At 53.9% G+C, this 15,722-nt stretch overlaps 9 protein-coding genes across 9 annotated transcripts; 6 read left to right on the forward strand and 3 right to left on the reverse strand.

Annotated features, from left to right (window-relative positions):
* Positions 1-226: 226 nt before the first annotated feature.
* On the forward strand, positions 227-3,551 carry DACRYDRAFT_104334 (uncharacterized protein; the record flags this gene model as incomplete). The annotated part of the gene is made up of 5 exons (XM_040767907.1): positions 227-504; positions 556-703; positions 753-2,245; positions 2,276-2,562; positions 2,605-3,551. 5 exons carry the CDS (start codon positions 227-229, stop codon positions 3,549-3,551), a joined length of 3,153 nt encoding a protein of 1,050 aa, XP_040632740.1.
* A 363-nt stretch (positions 3,552-3,914) lies between these two features.
* DACRYDRAFT_45973 (uncharacterized protein) lies at positions 3,915-5,065 on the forward strand (the record flags this gene model as incomplete). The annotated part of the gene is made up of 2 exons (XM_040774676.1): positions 3,915-4,087; positions 4,147-5,065. 2 exons carry the CDS (start codon positions 3,915-3,917, stop codon positions 5,063-5,065), a joined length of 1,092 nt encoding a protein of 363 aa, XP_040632741.1.
* DACRYDRAFT_20201 (uncharacterized protein) lies at positions 5,060-5,586 on the reverse strand (the record flags this gene model as incomplete). The annotated part of the gene is made up of 1 exon (XM_040771847.1): positions 5,060-5,586. A coding segment is annotated over exon 1 (328 nt), but the record flags the coding sequence as incomplete, so codon positions are not given.
* Positions 5,587-5,644: 58 nt separating this feature from the next.
* Positions 5,645-6,800, reverse strand: DACRYDRAFT_20202 (P-loop containing nucleoside triphosphate hydrolase protein; the record flags this gene model as incomplete). Its single annotated transcript, XM_040771848.1, has 2 exons — positions 5,928-6,800; positions 5,645-5,870 (listed from the first exon to the last, which is right to left on the reverse strand). Coding segments are annotated over exons 1-2 (844 nt in total), but the record flags the coding sequence as incomplete, so codon positions are not given.
* Positions 6,801-7,498: 698 nt separating this feature from the next.
* DACRYDRAFT_62542 (uncharacterized protein) lies at positions 7,499-7,981 on the forward strand (the record flags this gene model as incomplete). Its single annotated transcript, XM_040775702.1, has 2 exons — positions 7,499-7,784; positions 7,838-7,981. 2 exons carry the CDS (start codon positions 7,499-7,501, stop codon positions 7,876-7,878), a joined length of 327 nt encoding a protein of 108 aa, XP_040632744.1. The 3' UTR covers positions 7,879-7,981.
* Positions 7,982-9,369: 1,388 nt separating this feature from the next.
* On the reverse strand, positions 9,370-11,606 carry DACRYDRAFT_98416 (glutamate 5-kinase; the record flags this gene model as incomplete). The annotated part of the gene is made up of 6 exons (XM_040777528.1): positions 9,370-9,946; positions 10,001-10,793; positions 10,844-11,114; positions 11,161-11,271; positions 11,318-11,505; positions 11,555-11,606. 6 exons carry the CDS (start codon positions 11,604-11,606, stop codon positions 9,868-9,870), a joined length of 1,494 nt encoding a protein of 497 aa, XP_040632745.1. The 3' UTR covers positions 9,370-9,867.
* A 348-nt stretch (positions 11,607-11,954) lies between these two features.
* On the forward strand, positions 11,955-12,454 carry DACRYDRAFT_104340 (uncharacterized protein; the record flags this gene model as incomplete). The annotated part of the gene is made up of 2 exons (XM_040767908.1): positions 11,955-12,382; positions 12,439-12,454. 2 exons carry the CDS (start codon positions 11,955-11,957, stop codon positions 12,452-12,454), a joined length of 444 nt encoding a protein of 147 aa, XP_040632746.1.
* A 545-nt stretch (positions 12,455-12,999) lies between these two features.
* On the forward strand, positions 13,000-13,978 carry DACRYDRAFT_20205 (uncharacterized protein). Its single transcript, XM_040771849.1, has 2 exons — positions 13,000-13,504; positions 13,555-13,978. Exon 1 carries the CDS (start codon positions 13,052-13,054, stop codon positions 13,373-13,375), a length of 324 nt encoding a protein of 107 aa, XP_040632747.1. The 5' UTR covers positions 13,000-13,051; the 3' UTR covers positions 13,376-13,504; positions 13,555-13,978.
* Positions 13,979-14,130: 152 nt separating this feature from the next.
* Positions 14,131-15,550, forward strand: DACRYDRAFT_75263 (uncharacterized protein; the record flags this gene model as incomplete). Its single annotated transcript, XM_040776121.1, has 4 exons — positions 14,131-14,145; positions 14,315-14,440; positions 14,500-14,828; positions 14,880-15,550. The coding sequence occupies exons 2-4, from the start codon at positions 14,328-14,330 to the stop codon at positions 15,548-15,550; spliced, it is 1,113 nt and encodes a 370-aa protein (XP_040632748.1). The 5' UTR covers positions 14,131-14,145; positions 14,315-14,327.
* Positions 15,551-15,722: the final 172 nt, after the last annotated feature.

Raw genomic sequence — 15,722 nt, forward strand, 5'->3', positions numbered from 1 at the left:
ATGGTTGCATGGTCTCCAGCTTGGTCATGTCTGCTCATCTTATCAGTCCACTGTTCTTTCATAGTAGGGTGCCTGTCCCACGAATGGAGCGCCATCTTTCAGCGTCAAAAATAAACGCCCTTCACTGTCACATGATCCGAAGCGAGGACAATCTCAACGAACGCGAAGACTTCATTGTCTCACTTGTTGTTCTATTCTACCATCTGATTCAAGATAGTCCCTTACAATGGCACTATCGAATGACTCCAATGCATCTACTGAGGAAGAGGAGACCCTGCCATCGAAATTGGCTGCCTTGAAACGGGCTGTGAACCCCATCCTCGGAAAGATGGCCGATCTCGCGCTCGAAGCTCTTGACATACGAGAGGAGCTGACAGAAAACCAAGCTGGTCTGGACGCTCTCGCTCTGCGCGTAGCTGAAGTGACGGAAGATATCCTTGTCAAGGCGTCCGCCATGCAAGAAGGCCAACTAATGCAATCTCAAAAGTTCAAACGCTTGCAATTGTATGGGCGCTTGTTATACAAATCCTGATTTCCGGTTGACCTGATCTACAGATGCGTTGACGAGATCTCCTCGTTTCTTCGGGAACAAGCCATACCGGATATAGGTCGCAGGATGGCCCGAATCGGAGAGCTGGAGCGAATTAAAGCTGAGGTCGACACCAAGAATCATCGCTTGACCGAAACACTGACCGCTTTCATCGTGAGTCACCGCCGAAGTACATTGATTTCCTAACTGAAGATCATGATAGGCTGATATAAGCATGGATGTTCTCCGTGCCGTGACCGTGACCGCTGCTGTTGGGAACCCTACTATCCCCCAGGTCGCCCGCAGCACCTCCCTCCCCATTACACGGCTGCCTCCCAAACTACGGATATTTCGCGGAAGAGAGGACGTCGTCAAGCAGATCGTCTCATGCCTCTTGCGACCTGATCCGGGTCATATCGCCATCCTGGGTATGGGCGGAATGGGGAAGACAGATACGGCTGCGACTGTTTTGCACCATGAAGACATCAAGAGGAAGTACGGCTCCAACCGAGTGTTCGTCAGCTGCGACGGCATCACCACCGCTGACGGTATCATCTCAACGCTGGCGACTGCGTTGAAATCTCCCAGCACACAGGAAAGCGACCCAACAGCGTTGTTAACACATCATCTCGAGTCTGTTGAAGGGTTCGTGCTCCTCGTGCTGGACAATCTCGAATCGGCATGGGATACGCCCGATCGCACTGCCGTCGAAGAGCTTCTCACTCATCTTTCCAACGTCCTAAATCTCTCGTTAGTGATCACCATGCGCGGTACCCAGGGACCTATGGGAGTCGATTGGTCTCAGCCGCTGTTGCCACCTCTGGATGCTCTGGACTCTTCGACCGCCAGACAGATATATCTCGCCAATGGAGGGAGGTCAGATGATCATTTAGATGAACTTCTCCAGGAGTTGGACGGATGGCCCTTAGCAGTCGTCTTGATGGCATATCAAGGCCAAACCCAGTGGCCTTCGCAGCTTCTGTCGGCATACAGGAGAGAGCAAACAGCATTGATGTCGATAAGACCAGGCGATCGTCGCACCAGCGTGGAAGTCTCTATCAGTCTATCACTCCAATGTCAGGCTGTCAGTGATGCGTTCGAAGCGCTGGAGTTGCTGGGCTTGCTCTGCCTGTTACCGGATGGAATGGAGGAAGACATTTTGCAAACCGCCCTCCCGGATATGCACAACATTCCCCAGTCAATCCGCGTACTACAACACGTATCATTGGTAACGCGACTGGAAGGCGGGGAATTGAAAGTGCTATCTCCCATCCGGACGTACGTGCTTCGGGTCTGCGCTCCTAGCATGCGCCATCGTCTCACACTAGAAGACTTCTTCATCCAACATATGCAACACATTCTAGTACTGTGCGGAGTCGAAGAATCCTCCCCCGACCAAAGTGAAGACTTGGTCAAGGTCATCACCAAGAATTTTGGAAACATGCTCTCGGTGTTCTCGCGCGCGATTGACGATCCCCATATTCGCCAGGAGATCTTAGATGCTGTCCACGCTTTGTGTTCCGCGGCGATTATGATAGGCTACGGCGACTGCCCCGTCCTCGTCAAGAAAGCTGCTGGAGCGAGCTCCCCTTTTCCGGAATTCAAGCACACCACGGGCCAATTGTATTTGGTGCTGGCCCTCTACTATTCGACTTCAAGTCGCTTTGATGACGCGTTCAAGACGATAGAGCAAGCAAGAAATGTAGACGAGGCAGTGTACGCGCAAAGCTTGCTATAGGTCTCCAGCCACCATATACAGCAGCTGCTTAATGGTCGATTACAGGAAGAAGAGGCCGAAGAGAATATCATCAACGCTCTTACAGAAGCGAGAGATCTCTTCGTGGCTCGAAACCTTCAGTACGAAGCTGTTTTTCCACCATTATGCACCCAACAACTATGCTTACTTGCACTGGATGCTGGAAGATTTGAAGAAGCCATCGAACTCGGCATGGCTTCCAAGGAGGCATTCGAAGCGCTCAGTTTTCCCCAGGGGATATACATGTTCATGCAGCTATTGGGCTGGACGCTTGCAGGTCAGCGGAAATGGGCCGAAGCATAAACGATGATGCGCGAAGCCTTTGCGGGGTTCATGAAAATCGAAAACCGGGAGGTGGCTGCAACCTGCCAACGTATCCTGAGCGAAATACACTGTCGAACTGGCAGGTTTTTGGAGGCTTTAGATGACTGCAGCTTGGCAGAAGAGGCCGCTCGCATTATGGATAATGAAGATTCCCTGTGGGCAACACGCCGTGAGCAAGCCCGGCTGAATGCGTTGTTGGGCAACCTTGTCGAAGCAGAAGAGCAGTTGAGCGGTGCAATTAGATTCTTCCTACAGCTGGGTGATAAGCTCAAGGGTGCTGGATGTCGGCTCAATCTGTCGTTCGTACTCGAGGCTCGGGGCATGCATGACAAAGCGGTGGATGAGATCCGTTCTGCACTCCGTCTCTGCGAGGATCTCAAGGTGGACCAAGCGATCGCATTGTGCAAAGGCTTCCTCGGCAAAGCGATAGCAAAACCTCGACCTCTGACGGCCGCAAGTGTGGCAGAAGCCGAACAGCTGTTCCGGGAAGCATTGCAAGTTTTCGACGCGAATGACAACCTGCACCATGCGACGAGCAACCTTCTGAACCGAACCTTGGACGTCAATAACACCCTCGGACCCCAAGCATTCCTCCGAAAGGACCTCGTTTACTTATGGCGCGAACAAGATCGCCATGATGGAGAGACTTTGCAGAGGATACAAGAAGCCCTAGAGCTCTTCAAAAAGAAGGACAATCGCTCGGAAATGGCGGCATGTTACGGCATTATAGCCAGCATCCTAGCTGACCAGGGCTTGCGGGATGAGGCGACCAGCAACGTTGAGCGGGCACAGTGCATCTATGAAGAACTGCGTTTCCCACCCGGTCAAGCGAGATGTAGAATGCTGCTCAAGCAACTTGCTGATTGGGGTGAGCCCGAGTCAGTGCCGGAGCGACCAGAGAAGCGGCATTCTTTTATACGAAAGTGGCTCGCACCTAGGTAATTCATTCCTAAGAAAGACATGAGAATGTCAATTGGAGATCAGACCCAATATTTTTTTTGGTTATTATTTGATCACGACCGCGGAGGAGTATTTATTCATTCCAGGTTGATTTTTTTGGTACTTGTACATTCCAACCCAAATAGAAGGATGCTCAATATAACCCTAAAGTTCATTGTCAGATCCGAAATTGTATGACATTGATGATGCAATTCATTATTTATTCAAAGGGTCCTCGACATCGACCTTGTCCTCGACCACCATCTCACAACGTTGGACCCAATCAATATTTATCCTTGATTTTTCACATATCTTACTTTGTCGAAGTACAAAATTGCTCTCCATCTTTTGGGCCCAGCGACTACAATGTCCGGTGGCTTCATCCCGCCATCTCCCTCAGCTGCGTCATCCATCACTCTGCGTGATGGCACACCAGCACCGGCGCCATTGCATACAGCGCTCTCAGCAGCGCAAGAACGACGGCTTATTGGATATCTCGACGACCACTTCTTGAGCATCAACAGAGCTTATAAGAAACGGTGTGTGCAATTATGTGCTATTGTACATTGCCCAGTTCAACTTGAGTATTCCGCACCAGACACGAGCCAGACGCTCCCTTGCCGTCTCTCTTGAGCTACATCAGCGCCTTCCGCCCTCTGCTCGCTCTCATCCTCCAGATCCCACCACTCGATCCCTCCGCGGCGCTACGCGTCTCTTACCTCCTCCGTCTAACAGGAGACTTCACAGATACTCTTCCAGGGTACGGAGTGCCGCTTTCCACCGCAGGCGATACGCTGGACGAGCTGGTCTCATTCCTCACTCACTTGGACAAAGGATGGCAGGCCGTGCTCAGCTCTGAGCGCTGGGACCCGGCGTCACATACCGGGGTACCAATGACAGGGGGAGAGAGCGGCGCTCTGAGCAGGCCCGTGAGCGCGACGGACAAGATCCGGTTGAGGAGTATCCTCCAAAGTGGGCGGGAGAGGATCGAACAGTGGGCGAGGGGGGTGGTGCACGTCGATCCGGGGACGGAGGTGGACGTCGCGAGCAGTTTTTGGAGGACGCTAGCTGCCCTCGGGGATGTACCTTTACCTGAGAGAGGAGGAGATATGGAGGATGAAGACGCGAAGGAGCTGTTAGAAGTGGTCATGGTGTGTTACAGTCTCATTGCAGTGCAAGTGCTGATGATAACAGGAGGAAGAGCCAGAATTAGAGATGTGACCCGTAACGGCTCACCACGAATCCTCCCACCGCTGCTGAAGGGGAATCTGCTCCCCGTCCGGCCCAAGCATGACAACGCGTCCCTCGCTGTCGAGGTCGATCGGGATGGGCATCGCAGTCATACCCGCCGCTCGATTGAGGATGGCATTCTCCCTCGTCCGGTAATCGACATCATCTCTTTCCTTCACCAGCGCCTTTTCCCTCTCCTGAGCTTGAGCCAGCCCGTCCTCCTCGGCCTTCTCCCGCTCACGTTCCTCCTCGCGCAGAGCCTCGTCCACCCCGTTTTGCCCATCTGAAGTCCAAGCAAGCACGATCTGGCTCGCATCTTCAATCTGGTTCTTCAGCTCGAACGCCTTGAGTTGCTCGCCAAACGACACGGGGAAGCGATAGGAGAGCCAGAGATAGAACGTGACGACCCTGTGTGCGCTCTCGAGGTACACCAGCGTACGTGGGTTCGTAAGCAGACGCTGCATCGCTGGCCCAGCCTGGCCAGCCTTGATCGTCTTCTTCCCCAAGTGTATAACCGTGAATGGGTCGTACAATCCATGCTTCTCCAGCACAGGCTGGATCTGCACAATTTCCGGGTTGGTGATGTACGCCGCGAGCAAGTCGTCAGCGGAGGCAGCTACGAGCGGCCAGATAGACCGTTTCGGCCAGGGGGAGGCCATCCAGTTGAGCTGGACGTGGGCCGGGAGTTGGGAGAACTTGTCCAGCAAAGGGTTGTCCCCCCGTTCGAACATGGTGTTCCGACTGCCTATACTCGGGAGCTGCCAGTCCGCGCAGCGAGTGTATTCAGCGAAGAGGACCTGGGCGTCGGGGAGGGAAGTGCCGGGAGCGAGCAGCTGATGGAATTCGATGATCATATGTATGCCGGGGGCGATGTAACCGCGCAGCAAGGGAGGGTTGGGCGTCGCCATTGCCTTCTGCAGCAAGGGCAGGTCTCCAGGGAAGAGAGTGGTCACTTCCCCTCCTTCCCCAGCTCCGTGTAGCCCAAATCTCCCTGCGCGACCCGCGATTTGCTTCGCTTGGCTTGGAGAGAGCTCGACCACTTCCGTGCCGTTCCATTTAGTCATGCGGTGGAAGATGACTCGTTTGATCTTCCTGCGATCCGTCAGCTCCTTAGTTCGTAATTCAGTCATGAATAGGAGATGCACGCACAAGTTCAGGCCCATGCCAATGGCGTCACTAGCAACGAGCACATTCAACGAACTCCCAGGATCGTTGAATATCCTCGCCTGCTGGTTCCTCACTTCCGGTGGCATGGCCCCGTATGCCAGGGCGGTCGCATGTCCAGTCTTCTCCGTAACTTGCTTAGCGATCTGGAAAATATGATTCCTGTTGAACGCAACAATTGCATCTCCAGGCTGGATCTTAGTGAGGTCGCCATTCAAGCTCTGCTTGGCCATCTTCAATGGCGTAAGGCGCTCATACCTCCTCACCTCGACGACGTCCCCACACTCCTCAGCGATCCGCTGCACAAGCCCGACCGCTGTGTCCTCTCCACAGACATGCACTTCTTGCGCATTCGCACCTAGGAGCACCTGCATCCAGCTCGATCCCCGATCGGGGTCCGCAAGCAGCTGTATCTCGTCGAGCACCACGACGTCCAATTCTGTGCCGCAAGGGGTCATCTCCACCGTACAAGCAAGATGACTTGCCCTTTCCCCGACCCAGCGCTGTTCCTCCCCAGTGAGGAGGTTACACGTCCTAGCCAGCCCATCAATTTGTCCCGTGTTGACACGTTTCCAAATCTCGTGCGCGAGGAGCCTGAGCGGGCCGGCATATACGCCTGTGCGAGCACGGACGAGGGCCTGTAGCGCTTGATGCGTCTTTCCGCTGTTTGTAGGACCGACGTGCATTATTATGCGCCGCTGTTTCCCCCTTGAGCCACGGGAGAAGGAGAGGAGGTGCTGTGAGGGTGTTGAGCCAAGTACCCGGTCGAGCTCAAGTAAGTGGGCAAGGGGACCCGTGGTGGGGTCGGAAGAGACTACCGAAGGAGCCCAGGAAAGGAACCGCCAGAGAAGGCCTTTCCGCACTGCTGTTTGCTCGCCTTGGGTTAAGAGGTCGGTAGCTACGAAGGGGAGGTTCCACTTTCGGGCTAAGTCGGGGTCGGGGGCGTGCGCGAGCTGGGAGAGCTCATTCCGGGCGTCGGTGAGGAACTGTGGCATGAGGTAGGAGAGGGTCGCTGGGGGTACGTGGAAGGATTTGAGCGCAGATATGGTTTGGGCATCACGTAGGGCAGAAGGGAGGCGGGCGTGATCCCACAGGAGTTGGGCGAGGGCTTTGTCTTCCAGTGGAGGGGCTGTCGTCTGCGGTTGAGCGCGGGAAGTGGTGTGCGGGTGAGAGAGAGCAGCGGGCCCTGTGGGGGGAAAGAAGGCAGATGCGGACTGGAATTGGGAGGGGTGGGAGAAGGGTAGAGGTTGGGCTTGGGATTGTTGGAGCCCTTTGTTGGTTTTCTTGCGGGAACGTTGGGCGCCAGGGGGGTTACGCTGTGTTGGGAGTGTGTAGTGAATTCTGCGTGGGTGGGGTAGAGATGGGATATGGATAAGAGGTCGACATCGACATATGGACATGATTAGGTAGAGAAGAGGAAGAGGAGGTCGAGGAGGAGAAAGTGTCGAGGAGGTCAGGGAAATTTCATTGACTAATCAGGGTCCATTACATCAAAGCGGGATTATTTCATTCTCTTGCTCCTCGACCTCCTCTTGCACTTTTGCAATTGGACAACCATGGCATCCCTAGCAACAAAAATGCGCCAACTCGCACGTCTTCGATCTACAATATTCGATACTTCCTACAACCCATCCTCCGCCCGTACAGGGGCAAAGTACATCCGTCGCCGCTTGCTAGGGCCGGCGATGGTGCGCTACTACCCGCAGAAAATCGACATGAAACTCGTTAAAGCCCTTGCGTGGGATATGGATTTGCTCGACCCGGCGGAGGAGGAGAGAAGGGAGGATAGGGAGATGGAGAGGAGGAGGGGGAAGGGTGCGCCGAAGAAGTTGAAGACGAAATGTGAGCGCTTTTTTGACTGTTTCGGGGTTGGGCTTATGCTTATGGGGTCGTAGCGGAAGATGGACAGAAGAATAAGAAGAAAAAGAAGAAATGAGCGGTGGTGAGCGGTGGTGAGCGGTGGTGAGCGGTGGTGAGCTGGGAGTCATTAGAGGGTATCTGTGAGGAGAGAGTGATGCTGAACAGGAGTCGAAATCTCGAGGAGGGACAAAAGGTGTAATGCGCCGTCGCACAATTTGTATACTATCAACACTATCAACTACACCGCACCAATCTACGCACGCAGAACTGCAACTTCAACTCCCTTGATAACCACCTCGTACTAGCATAATTCTCTGAATGTGCTGTATTGTCGTCTCCACCTCTTCGCTGTACAGTGTCTATTCAACATTCTCTGACATGCACTTGTTGTTCACCCCTACCTCCCTGGTTGTTGTTGTGACATCCCTTTCTCCTCCCTTGTTCCAACAATTCAATTCAATAATATTAATACGACCTCCTTAGAACATCTTGGCAGCCTGAAACTAGTGTTTTCTATACTGTTTTTCCTTGGAATTGCGGTGCTGTGTAGTCATGCCCCGTGACCGGGACGCGTATCAGATCCATCCTACGCCGGCCAGCGTCTACTTAACGTCCTCTTCGTCGTCGTCCTCACCCCCACCCCCACCGACGACGACCACGAATACCAACCGCCAACAAGCCAACATCAGAACAACAACCAGCTCTAATCTAAGTACACCTCTAGGCAACAGGATGATTCGCCTTCTCCCTCCTCTAGGTCTCCTCCTAGCCACCGTAGGGCTAACACTGCTCGCCTTCAACGGGCTCTGGCTACCCATCCTTGCTTCGACAGCGCACTCGCACACACCTGGCGTGCGCACATTACACGATTTCTGTCCTTCAGACGTCGTACAATCCAAGTACAACTGGTCTCCTTTCCCAGGTGCAAACTTCCAGGTGCGCACTCTCATCTCATCCTTTCCAAATACCAGCTAACACTTGTATGATGACCAGCTCTGCCTCTTAACAAGTTTCTTCCAAAATACCATCTCAGCACCCCTTGGTCCCCCACTCGCTATCTCCCTATCGACATCTCTCCTCCCACCGCTCCTTCTCCTCCAACTCGAGTCCCTTCGCCCCTCCTCTCCCCTCCCTCTACGCTACCCAACCCTCTGGCTCTTCTTCGCCCAAAACGCCGGGCTCGCACTCGTCCTCCCACTATGGGCAGGCTGCCTCCTCCTCTTTCCCGCAAGTCGCGCCCCAGTCCCAGCACGGAAAGCAGAAGCAGCAGCCTTTGGCATCCTCCTCGGGTATGTCATCCCCTCGATAGCGATGTTCTCCATCCCGGACTATAGGATCGGCGCGGTCTGGCAGTTTTTCCCACTATTTGTCGCTGTGTTCCGCATGCTGTACTCGTCCTTCCGCCCAGCCAGCTCGGAATCCAGATCCAAATCCCAGCCCTCCTCCCTCCCAGGCAAACTCTACCTCGGATCCCTCGTCATCTGCGCCCTAGCACACCTCTACATCCTCAGCTCTACCCTCCTCTCCCTCCCCAGCCCCAGTCTGCCAGCCTTCCTCTCCCGCCTAGGGGAGATCTACCTCCCCTCCCCCCTTCCAACCCCAACGGCCGAAACGTACCTCCCGACGCTACTCAAGAACTTCTTCAAACAGGATAACATCTATGTCTTCCTCTCTACCGTGTTTGGGGTCTTGTTCTCCTTCCCCAGGCTGGGCAGGCAGGGGATGAAGCTACTTATGAGCGGGAAGTGGGTGGGGGCGGCGGTCGTGGCTGCGCTCTTAGGGCCAGGGGCGGGGATGGCCCTCCTGTGCGCGGAGAGGGAGGGGCTGTTCGGTGCAGAGAAAGAGGAGTAGCCGGCAGGAGTAAGACGAGTGCTCTCGCAAAGAGCTAGCAAAACCTCACTTTGGGCATACATACTCTGTATTCCCCCTATCCTGTGCTGTTTTGTCCATAAATATAGGTGCAAGCTATATTATCTTATCCAAATTTACGTTTTCCCCACATGCCTAGTGCCGGTGCCCAATCCAGTGCTCGTGATTAATCAATCAATGAACGTCCATGGTCCGGTCAAGCTAGCACCCGCAGCGTGATATTCCCCGCAACATGCTCCGAGTCCGCATACCCCAAGATACTCTCAATCTGCGAACTGTCCCAAAATCAGCGTGGTCCCAGACCCGAGCAGGAGGAAGGGAGGACGCACCTCTTCAACCCCTTGACTTTATCGATCTCCCAGGAATTGTAGTTACTCAGCCCCTTCCCGACCTCTACTTCTTCCCACTCTTCTTCTTTCTCTTCCTTGTCCTTCTCACCCGCAGGACCCGCAGGGAGCGGAGAACCAGGGTTAGCAGGGTTGGAAGGGGCAAGCTCGGCAATCCTGTGCTGGAGCGCAATCGCGCTGGGCAAAGCAGAAGCAGCAGTAGGCGTAAACGTAAGATCTGGCGTGTACTCCCCAGGGGTGGGCAAGTCCCTCCTCTCTCCCCCTCCTTCCCCCCTCCGACGGCGAACAACAACTCTCACGGCCTGCTGGCTCGCGAACGTTCCCCGCACACCTACAACTCCGGCGGGCAGTAGCCTCCCCCCGCTCTCGCGGCGCGAAAGGGCCCGGTGAGCCCCGGAATCGATCAGCAACGTGCCGGCGCTGTGGAGGCCGTGGAGGATCCACCATTTGCGGTCGGCGAGCGGGGAGGGTTTGGGCAGGAAGATGGTGTGCGGTGGCCGCGGGTCTTGGGTGGCGGGAACGAGGATGGTGGTAGTGGTCGTTGAGGTTGAGTTTGAGGTCAGATTGGAGGATGACGAGGATGTAGATGCTGCGGTTAAGGCAGGAGAATCAGGGGCGTGTTTAAGGTTATAATTGATTATTGCCCCGATATTCGACGGTGACTTGGAATTGGTGATCACTGTTGTCACCCCTGCGCCAGAAGCGAGCTCGGCGGCAATCAGCTTCGTCTCCATGCCCCCTGTGCCTAGGGCTGAGCCGAGAGAGCTCACGCTCACTGCGGGTTGATCTGAGATGATGCGAGAGGGAAGCTGGGGAGGGACGTACCGCTCTGCCTTATCTGAGCTACATCAGCTACGACAAACACTGGTTTCGCCTCCGAGTCTTTTCTCGGATTGGCAGTATACAAGCAGTCCACGTCCGTCATAAGAAAGAGGTAGTCCGCGTGGATCATAGCCGCTGTAATAGCGGACAGTGAGTCGTTATCCCCAAACTTGATCTCGGAGACGGAGACGGTGTCGTTCTCGTTTACGATGGGGACAACGCCCATGGAGAGCAGCTCGGCGAGGGTGTTGCATGCGTTTAAATAGCGGGTGCGCTGGGGGAGGGGGTTAGTGCTGAAGAGGGGGAGAGGGGAGACGTACGTCTGAGACTTCGCCCCGCGTTAACAGGACTTGGGCTATTGGCTGGTCGAGGTGTGCAAACAGCTGGTCCCAGAGCGCTATCAGTCGTCCTTGACCGATCGCCGCCAGTGCCTTTCATATGTTCAGCAACAGACATAGGAGAAATAATCGAGCACACCTGCACTCCCGCGAGCGTCTTGCCCCGTTCTTTCACCCCCATCCGGCGCATCCCTACCCCGATAGCACCAGAGCTAACGAGCACAACCCGGTGTCCATCCTTCCTCAGATTGACGACTGTCTCTACTATGGAAGAGAGGATAGCAAGCAAGGGCTGGTGTGTCGATTCCGAGACGATGGAAGATGTGCCTGTTTGGTTGTGGGTGAACATGCTCTGCTAGATGTTGGGCAGACGTACCGAGCTTGATGACGATCGTTAGATGTCGATTGGACTTGGCTCTGCTTGTCATTCTTCTATGATTCCAGTCCCGAAGTGAACGGGGAAATTGTGGAAGAAATGTACGAGTCAGGGACTGAAAAGTTCATTACACCGTAGTGTTACCGAAAAGAAATCAGTCGCGTTGTCAATCCACCGAAACTATTTGTGACTCGATCCCACGTGACTGTTCGTACGAGTGGGATACATGTGTTTTGTCCTCATCGACCATCATTCTCGAAATGGGACTGTGTCATGAGCCAAAAGCATATATCTACACGCTGGCAGCCGTTCGTCGCCTCCACTCCTCTTTCCTTTGCGTTCAACTACTCTGAACTTGATCCCCCAAGTCGTACTACTCAAACAACTACCAGCATCGATCATGCGTGGTCCTATGATGATCATCGGCTACACGGTCACCTCCGAGTCGCTTGACGAGTTTGCGCATGAAGTTGAATGTCCCCTTACCGACATCGTTGGCCTTGGTAACGCACTGACGGAACGACTCGACACTAAGATCGTCGTCGCCAGAGCGCTCGAAAAGCAGCGGCTGAACCACAAATGTTTCTACCTGATCCCCGGAGGGTTCGACATACCGATCGACCCCACGATGACCGACCGGCTCTTGCTGTACAAGGAGTTTCAAGAGAAAGTCGCGCATGTGCCGCGGGGGTTCAAGCAATTACCAAAGCTCCTCTGGCTCTTGGAGCCCGACTTGAATTATTTTATCGTCGGCGGGGAGAACACCGAGGTCCGGCTCTCGACAGACGGGGAGGATGGCGATGAACACGATTGTGTGACAAAACTGAGGTACGAGTGTTTTCTCTCCTCTGTCAATCCTTCTCATGATTGTTTCTCGTCTCAAGATTCCTCTCGATGTAACACCAGACCCTGCGTGTTATAATGTCCTCCATGATTGAATGAGTCGAGGGGCAAGTCATATCCAAGTCGCGCACGCAAGTACTGTTGATACGATACCGTGCACATTACCTAATCAAGATCAGAGAATCCAGTCATCAATATCTTGACAAGTTCCTAGTCCAGTATGTCGAGTTCTGAATTCAGAAGCGAGGCGTCTCGAGATACATAGAGTACACAGCAGATCAGTCTCCTGTCGGTAACCAGGTGGGGCAGCCCCCGATAGCAGCAGAGCTGACGAGCTGTCGTGCCCTGCTTGTCCGTCTTCTATACCTCCAGTCTCGGGACTGAAAAGTTAATAAGCGTGGGCGTTGCTAGAAAGAAATCAGTCGCGTTCCTAATCCGCTACCGAGATTTTCATGACTCGATCCCAAGTGATGACTGTTCCCCTGAGTCGGATATGTTTGACGTTTTTTGACCGAAATGTGACTGTGCCATCAGATGAGTCAAAAGTATATATTTCGACGCTCGTAGCCTTGCGTCGTCTCTATTCCTCTTACCTCTGCGTTCACCCGCTCCAAATCCTCTCCCCCTCGTATCATTCAAACAACTACCAGCATCATGCGCTTCCCTCCTCCTTTGATCATCATCGGCTACGAGGTCACCGCCGAGTCGCTTGTCAAATACGCCCGACAAGCTGGACTCCCTCCCGCCGAACCCGTCGCGCTGGGCAACTCCCTGACCGAACGGCTGGGCACCAAGGTTGTCGTCGTCAGACTATCCGACCAGGAAACGCGCAAACCCAGTTTCTTTCTGATCCCCAAAGGCTTCGACAGGGAGGTCTACCCGGCGGTAGTCGACTTGCTTCAGCTGCGCAAGCAGTTCGAGGAGAACCTCGCGCGTGTGCCAGAGGCGTTCAGCTGCCAGAAGTTGTTTCGGTCTTGAATGCCGAGTTGGGACACTTCAGTGTGGGTGGACTCGAGACTACAGAAGTACAGCTCTCGACGGACCGGGAGGACGACGAGGACTATGACGAGGACTATGATGAGGACCATTAGGTGACCGGAGTCTCAGGTATGGTTTCTACTTGCTGCGGTGAGGTGGATATTGATATCCTTCCGCAGAGTAAAGTGTCGCCTTGGAGTCCACATTTTCCTCCATCGATGCTTCTCACAATAGTTTCTCGTCTCAAGAAAGTTCTCAATGTAACCTCGGATCGCTTCGTCCCTGTGTCGCATAGTGTACTCACTCACTGTACAAGTCATGCAGCAATCACAACGCCCTGACACGGAATACAAATTGAATACCATACGATGCACTTTGTCCAATGCAAATGGAGGAAATCAGTGAGCGATATATTGATAGATACCCGGTCGAGTATCAGCGTGTTCAGAGGCAATAGGGCTGTAATCGTTCCAAGATGCCGTGCAGAAGCGGCCTCGCTTCAGCTTCCTGTCGACTCCTCCGGATCCATCTTGGTAGCGGATTTACACCGAGTCAAGTAAACTTGAATAGGACTACAAGACTGCGCCTAACCGGTGACTTAAAAGCATATGAAGTACAATTGAGCGACGAAAGAGATGACGTTGATGGGAAAGAAGACTGGGGCGGATGTATTTCTTCAGCGCCGTTTCTTTTTTTTTGCTCGTGTGCAAAAGGATCGTCCCTTGGTCCTCAACTGCCTTCATCTCTCCCCAATACCACCACCATCAATTGTAAGTCCACTTTCTATGAAATTATTCTTGTGATGAAACGCACTGGGCTCTGAATCCACGATGCAACTGCACAACTGCTCTACGGAGCGGGCCGCCTAGAAAACGGTTCACTGATACTCGTTCTGTCTCTGCGTAATTTGTGACGTGGTACTAAAGATCATTGATGTAGTGTGACAGGCGCCATGACCGAGGCGCCGCAAGCACCGAATTATATTGACGAATTTGTCACGCTGGTTGGGGAGATGAAGCAGAGTGTTGCCTCTGCTCGAGCTCCTCTAAAGCCATTATCAGCACAGTGCGTACAAACGTTCTCTGTCATGCTTGCGACGCACCTGACTCCTCCGCATAACATAGATTAAAAGATAATTCCCTGGACTTCACACCTGGAATCTCCCTTCTCACCCTCAAGTCACACACAATGCTGTCCTACATGCACTCCCTCGTCCTCCTGACCTCTCACAAGCTATTGGGTCACACTCTCAAATCCCGCACCTCGCCTCCCGAACTTTTCTCTGACCCGAAACGATGTGCAAGAGGAACTGGCGCCGGAGATTTGGTAGATGACCTGATTGAGGGCAGGGTCGTGCTGGAGAAGATCAGGCTGCTAGAGGGCAAGCTCAAATACCAGATCGACAAGCTCGTCAAAGCGGCCGATGCGGAGAAAGCTAGGGCTGCCGGAGACGGTGAGCTGCATCACTGTTTACAATCTATGAGGTGCTAATGAGTGCATGCAGATTCGCTAAGCTTCAAACCCAACCTGGCGAGCTTTGAGGCACCGGATGGCTCATCTGCCTCAGAGGACGAAGATCACGACGCTGGTCAACGGAAGGGGATATACCAGCCCCCCCGCGTCGCGCCCATGCCGTACACCGAGGCGCCGTCCAAGCGGAAACGTGATCGCGCACCCCCTCGACCATCCGCATTGTCCAACCTCATACTAGACGACGGCACCAACCCGTATATCGAGTCTGCATCCGGATTAGGTTCGGCACCGTCTATGGCATCTGCCCGTACTAGGGAGTTAGAACGTATGGAGCGGTTCGAAGAGGAGAACATGACGCGGTTGGTTATGACGAAGAAAGAGTCCAGGCGGCGGGCGCAGGACGAGGCGAACTTGGCACTGGGTGGAGTGGGAGCTGGGAGAAGAGCAGGAGGACTGGAAGAAGAATTCGCTGATGTGCTTCGAGGTATTGGAGAGGTTGGCCGACCAGGGGCGAGGAGTGATGGGTATGACGAACTAAGGCAAAGGGGAAGGAAGGAGGACGTGCTGCAAAGGAGTAGAAAGAGGCCTGTCGTGGAGGATGATCATGCTGGTCAGCACTTAGAGGATGGAAAGCGGAAACGGACCAGGTTCGAATCCGAGCTGAAAACGCAACGTAAGAATGCAAAAAGGAGAGCTCATTGAGTCTCGTCTTGCCGAGGTAGTTGCCCAGTCTAGGTGGTGTACCGTGCCAATACACTGTGGGATGTGCATCAACTATGTCGACCATACCCTTGTGTTATTAATCAGATCCATCTATCTTATCCATGACCGAGTTGGTCTGACAAGTCTGTCATCCGCCGGCGCGTGCGCTTTC

This window comes from Dacryopinax primogenitus, assembly GCF_000292625.1.
Source record: "Dacryopinax primogenitus strain DJM-731 SS1 chromosome Unknown DACRYscaffold_2, whole genome shotgun sequence".
NCBI classification, from domain to species: domain Eukaryota; kingdom Fungi; phylum Basidiomycota; class Dacrymycetes; order Dacrymycetales; family Dacrymycetaceae; genus Dacryopinax; species Dacryopinax primogenitus.

Excerpts from the sequence above, each read along its gene's own strand:
- DACRYDRAFT_20205 (XM_040771849.1), top strand. The coding sequence starts at position 13,052 with ATGCGCTTCCCTCCTCCTTTGATCATCATCGGCTACGAGGTCACCGCC.